Source organism: Musa acuminata, chromosome BXJ3-10 (assembly GCF_036884655.1).
Source record: "Musa acuminata AAA Group cultivar baxijiao chromosome BXJ3-10, Cavendish_Baxijiao_AAA, whole genome shotgun sequence".
Classification (NCBI taxonomy): domain Eukaryota; kingdom Viridiplantae; phylum Streptophyta; class Magnoliopsida; order Zingiberales; family Musaceae; genus Musa; species Musa acuminata.
The window spans coordinates 19,499,709-19,505,360 of NC_088358.1; the positions used below are offsets into that span (position 1 = coordinate 19,499,709).

Here is a 5,652-nt window from a genome sequence, read left to right on the forward strand (position 1 = left end):
AAACCTTCGAGATTATGCGATCGATGCGACAAAGATCCCTCCTGAAGTGCCATGAACGAAAGTTTTTCTTCTGCCCATATATCATGCTTTTGATGCACTGTTTATGTATGGACATGTCAATCAATTCTGATTGTCCCTTGCCAACCACAACCACCATCATTCAGCAAATCAAACATTTTTCCGACTCAAAAGCACAGGTCTCATGACCATCACAATTTTTTTGCAATAACTTGGATCATGGCTTTTGACAACTCTCTTCAACTGTCACTCACACTGATTGGTGATGAAGCTCTTATCTTCTTTCATTGTCTGCACAATAAGCCACATATTGTAGATTTGATAGCTCTCTCCAACTGCCCACTTGCTTTTGGTCTGCTGCATTATAAATGCACTTTTATCTCTATGCATACAAGTAATTCATGGAGTAATTGTTAATCTCCAGATGATGCTCAGACTCCCTCCACTGGTCATCCATGACAAATTAATTAGGGTTTCGGAGGACATTTCAAACTTTTGCTGTACATAATATTGGCATTTAGGATGCATGATGAATTAATGCATCGATTCTTCTATATGGATAGAAGTGACCGTCTCAGCCTTTTCATCTTAATTCAAATCCGATTAGAAAAAAAAAAAAAGTGTGAATGGAATGATGACATAACATTGAAGATGAAGTCTAGAATTGCTTGCTTTCCAGAATACAAGGGCAGAGATGAAGAGTTTTGAGGCGGTCTCCTCTCAACAAAAAGAGAGAGAGATCCATGGAGCTTGAGAGGACCACCGTGTCTCAAGAGCATTCAATGCTGGCGATGCCTCGAAGCCTTTACCTTTTGTCTGTCTTCCGCGACACTAACTTGATGACACTGATATGATGCATGCGCCGGAATCACCGAAGTCACTGAATTAGCTTCTTCAAGTCTGCATCTGCATCACCAGTTGCATTCGTTTGTTTCCTTCTCTCTCAGATCATGGGGCACAACTTCATGACCGCACAACACGTTCATGTGGCGTCAAAAATGTCAGCTTGTGTGCGTAGAATTAATCCGATATAACTAGCTTTCACACGATACAGAAGGAGAAAATGTAGATCTCATCATGTATTCATCATATGAGACATAGATTATACATATTGACAAGTTGAATGACTTCATGATGCTCTTCTAGAGATGTCAAAGTAGAAAACTTGTGCATTCGCTTCCTTTTTTGACCCAAAGCGATTCCTAAAAGATCTGGTTCCTCTTTCGACGTCAAATTGACTAGTGCCAACCACAAGTAAAGGAACTTCGTGATTGTTCCAAGTTTGTTCAACCTCTTGAGAGTTGAAGGACCGCCCTGTCAATGTTGGCCAGCATCACATAAACCATTTATGGCCTGTCAAAAGCTTGGATGACTCAATCCGGACGCTATAGAATCTATTGAATACGCGTTCATAATGAATACAAAATAAATCCCTTGGTCTATCATTATGCAATGATGATCGATGATCGATGATCGCTAGCTACCGATTCCACTTTCAGCAATTCTTTGCGTCTTGATGGAGGAGAAAATACTGTTTGAGGACTTGAGACTTGTTCCTTTTGATGTTTGTCTTATGATGTCGAGGGAAGAGGAAGAAGAACTAATACTCCATGCTCTCTTTAGTATCTAACTTACCGAAAACCAAAGGACATCTTAAATTCTCTGATATAGGAACCTTCGTTATTAGATCTGATCGTGACGAATAAAAATTTCAGATATTTTAGATAATTAATCGAGTGGCCTTCTTTCGCATCATTCTTAACAGAAAGGTGCAAGTCCTCCTTAATGTCTACTTCTCGCTTATGTATGTACGATCACAAAGCACTAGTATGTGGACCATTTCAAGAAAGAACTCGGAGATCATGTGAATCACAAGGAAGTTTGACATAAGGTTTCCTCTGGAGTCTATCTGAAAGCTCCATAGATGTTGTTTAGCTCATACCAGTCTTTTTCATCGTGAGATATTCCAATCTGCAATGGCTGACAATTCAATGACCGTAGAGTGAGAACAACATTGGGAATCTTCTTTGCTTCTTCCCGACCCTGCATAGATTTCACATGAGAGTAAAATAGATTTCACTAAGACGCATGAAACTTGACAGTGGTGCAGCATCAACAAGCATATCGATGGCTCCAGAGACTATCTATTCCATGAGCTACCGATACCCGTCGGTTTAACTATGTAAACATGTAGAATACGCCCAAATCTATTCATGATCACGATCACGATCCATGAAACATGAGAGTGGTGGAGATAGGATGAGGGACCATTGTGCCAAGGGAAGGAAATCCAGCCTTCGCTACGAGTCATCCATCCGAATCGTTGGACCATTTAATGCGAAATTGGTTGCTGAGACATGGATTGAGGTGAGTGCATAAAGGAAGAGAAACCGGTGCAGTAAACGGACTTATAGGTCAATTTTGTCTACACCAATGGTGGTCACGGATTCCACTTGATCCCCTCTTCCCACCCTCGCCCTCTTTGCGAGCTGTGACGGCAGAAGAGTTTGCAAGACATGTAGGGCGATGATAACAGCAGCGGTCTTCTCTTGCCTCTCTTCAAGAGCTGTGTAAAGAGGGGATGAAGAGGAGAAGGCAACGACAGTAGTAATTGTAACGCTCTGGCGATAACAGTACTGTATTGTACTGTAAGTTTTGACTGTCATCTTCCTCTTCCTACCGCTTGCACCACGTTGAAAGGTACGATTAGATTGGAACCAAGTATTTATAGGATAGTGTATAGAGGCGAAGGGGGAGGTGATGAATCCAGGATCCTTGGTTTATGGCAATTGCAGCAGCCATGGAGGAAGATGAAGGCAAGGACGGGCACGAGAACGACGTCGTCATGCCTGGATTCCGCTTCCATCCAACCGAGGAGGAGCTGATCGAGTTCTACCTCCGCCGGAAGGTGGAGGGCAAGCGCTTCAACGTGGAACTCATAACCCTCCTCGATCTCTACCACTATGACCCCTGGGAGCTCCCAGGTGCGAGATCTCCTACTCTAAGCGTCTTCTCCTCCTCCTCCTCCTGATCCCATCTCGCTCATCTGCTGTTTGGGGAAACGATAGCTCTCGCTGCGATTGGGGAGAAGGAGTGGTTCTTCTACGTTCCCAGAGACCGCAAGTACAGGAACGGCGATCGGCCCAACCGGGTGACGGCATCGGGGTACTGGAAGGCCACCGGAGCGGACCGGACGATCCGAAACGAGAGCAATCGTTCGATCGGACTGAAGAAGACGCTGGTGTTCTACTCCGGCAAGGCTCCGAAAGGCATCCGATCCAGCTGGATAATGAACGAGTACCGGTTGCCACACAGCGACACCGATCAGTACAGGAAGGTAACTCTCAGACAAGATCTAGGAGTAATTTACAGCATGAATATTTGACTACTTTGTGAGATTGTTTGAGAAATGTTTGAACCTTAGTTTCATGTTTGTCACTCATTTTTTTTGGACTAGGGTTTGTTCATGGCACCGTTTCCGTGTCCAGTAAACCACAATTAGATTTGTAGATTGAGTAGTTCCAATCCTCTTCGTCGTGTCAGTCCTCCTACCCTTCAGCTACTGCAATGAATCGAAGCAGGATTGTCAAGCAAACCCTCTCCTATTCATGATGGTGTAATCTCATGTGATACTTCATCTTTATTGCTTTGCATGAAGTTGGCCTTTTATGGGTGAGTTTTGATCCTTTCTCTTCTACGGTTTGACCTCCTGCTACGCACAAAGGTTGACTAAAAGCATTGTTTCGATTGCATCAACCTTTTCTTCTGCTTCTCTATGTCGCTTTTGGTGGAAACCAAGTGATCAAAGGTCAGATTCCTTTGCATGCAGGCTGAGATATCGATCTGCCGTGTCTACAAACGAGCCGGCGTCGAAGATCATCACCGACTCCCTGCCACGCTTGCCTCCAGGTCGTCTTCTTCTCGAGGCACAGCAGCGGTGGAGACCGCGCAACACGCACGAGGTGGACGATACGCGCTACCTAAACCCATCGTCTATGGATCAACATCTTCGGTGGCCAATTCACTGAGTTCGACCACCACATCAACCGAAGAAGACGGCGCGTCGTTCCGCCGCTCCAACAACAACATCGCCGGTCTCACCCCGACGCTCTCCATTCTGACCTCCACCGGCCCTTCCATGGCCACTCACATGATCGACGAACTCAACAGGTTAGTAGGCTTCAACGAGAACTACGTGAACAACCCCAACCAGCTTCTCCACCTGCCTTCCCAAGCCCAGCTTCTTCCCTTCAATGCTTTGCCTCTACCACTGCCCGCCGCTTCAGACAAGCTCTGGGAGTGGAATCCCCTTCAAGAGATGGGTAGGGAATACTACGCCGAGTTCGAGTGATCCATGGAAGGCGATCGAGAACTATGTCCAGTAGCTAAGTATATGTACCACCACCACCACTACGAGTGAGAACTTACAGTAGATTAGGTTTGTTAGCGCTATCATGTTGTTACTGATGCCGTGTGATGAGGAGGGATTTCAAGCATGACATCGAATCTAGCTCACCATCCTTCGACTTCTCCCCTTGAAATAACCATGGCATGATTGCTACAAGACTTGCAGAATAATTTGTCCTCGCAGATGAACATGGAATCTCAGTACTGCTGCAGGCATGTGACTGCAGCATTGTCTTTTATCTGGAGCAGCATCAGCTTGGGACATGCAAAGTCCTGAGATCTCGTGTTACGGGTGTGTTCATGTCATCTTTGAGCTGTTTGAGACAATAACAGCAGTGTTGCTTTACTGGATTCATATGGTAGTACTGAAGAAGTTGCAGGGTAGATAGATCTGGACTTCCATTGCGCATGCTTCAGAAGTGTACAAAGGGCGTGAGATGGTCCATTTCTTTGGAGCTGTCCATGTATCCAAAGGATAATTAAAGGAAAAAAGCTCATTTCCACCATGCTTATGAGGTCCACTTCTTACGTGTGTATGTAGATGTCAAGCTATCAGGAAATGCTTTTGGTTGAAGAGAGAGAGAGAGAGAGAGAGAGAGAGAGAGAGAGAGAGAGATCCGCACTGGATATCATCTGAAACTGGTGATGCTTAGTTAAAATTTAGAGGGGATGAAGTAGAGACTAAGTGGTGTGTTCTTGTGTTGAGACTTTGCTTAGTGATATAGGTAAGAGCAGCTAATGCTAATAGCTTATCAGTACGAATTAAGAAATGGATACCATTGTGTTGTAATAGAGTGTGGGTCTGATGTTAGTAGATGCTCATCAACTCGTTATTATGAGCTTCCTATTTTATACTTTTATGTTTGTGATGATTGACGATAGAAGCTATTTATTTTTCATTATCAATCAGTGTTGATGATTTCTTTCACAAAATGAAGAACAAAAGCTTAGTTTGAATGATAAATACCTCTTGTTATCAAAGGGAAGGATGAAAATGTTGTAGGAAGAGACTTCATCCACCTAATACTTTTAGGAGAAAGAAAAGGAAAATTTATGATGGTGTTTTGGAATGATGCATAGATTTTATCTTATATATTTTGAATTCAGTAAATATAAATGTTCAAAATACAAACTATTAGGAAATGATCTAAGTCCAACTATATGGTGTAAATCCATATGAACAACTGGTATGGCATGAATATTCTTAGTTTAATACCGGAAAAGAGG

The 5,652-nt window shown here is 43.6% G+C and overlaps 1 protein-coding gene across 3 annotated transcripts; it reads left to right on the top strand.

The window, feature by feature from the left end:
- The first annotated feature begins 2,444 nt into the window (after window positions 1-2,444).
- LOC135581700 (NAC domain-containing protein 35-like) lies at window positions 2,445-5,279 on the top strand. Of its 3 annotated transcripts, none has more exons than XM_065170535.1 (4): window positions 2,445-2,718; window positions 2,814-3,002; window positions 3,087-3,355; window positions 3,848-5,279. In XM_065170535.1, the coding sequence occupies exons 2-4, from the start codon at window positions 2,819-2,821 to the stop codon at window positions 4,367-4,369; spliced, it is 975 nt and encodes a 324-aa protein (XP_065026607.1). In that variant the 5' UTR covers window positions 2,445-2,718; window positions 2,814-2,818; the 3' UTR covers window positions 4,370-5,279. The 3 variants fall into 3 exon arrangements, with proteins under 3 accessions (XP_065026607.1, XP_065026608.1, XP_065026606.1); XM_065170536.1 differs by having other exon boundaries at window positions 2,817-3,002; XM_065170534.1 differs by lacking the exon at window positions 2,445-2,718 and having other exon boundaries at window positions 2,762-3,002.
- Window positions 5,280-5,652: the final 373 nt, after the last annotated feature.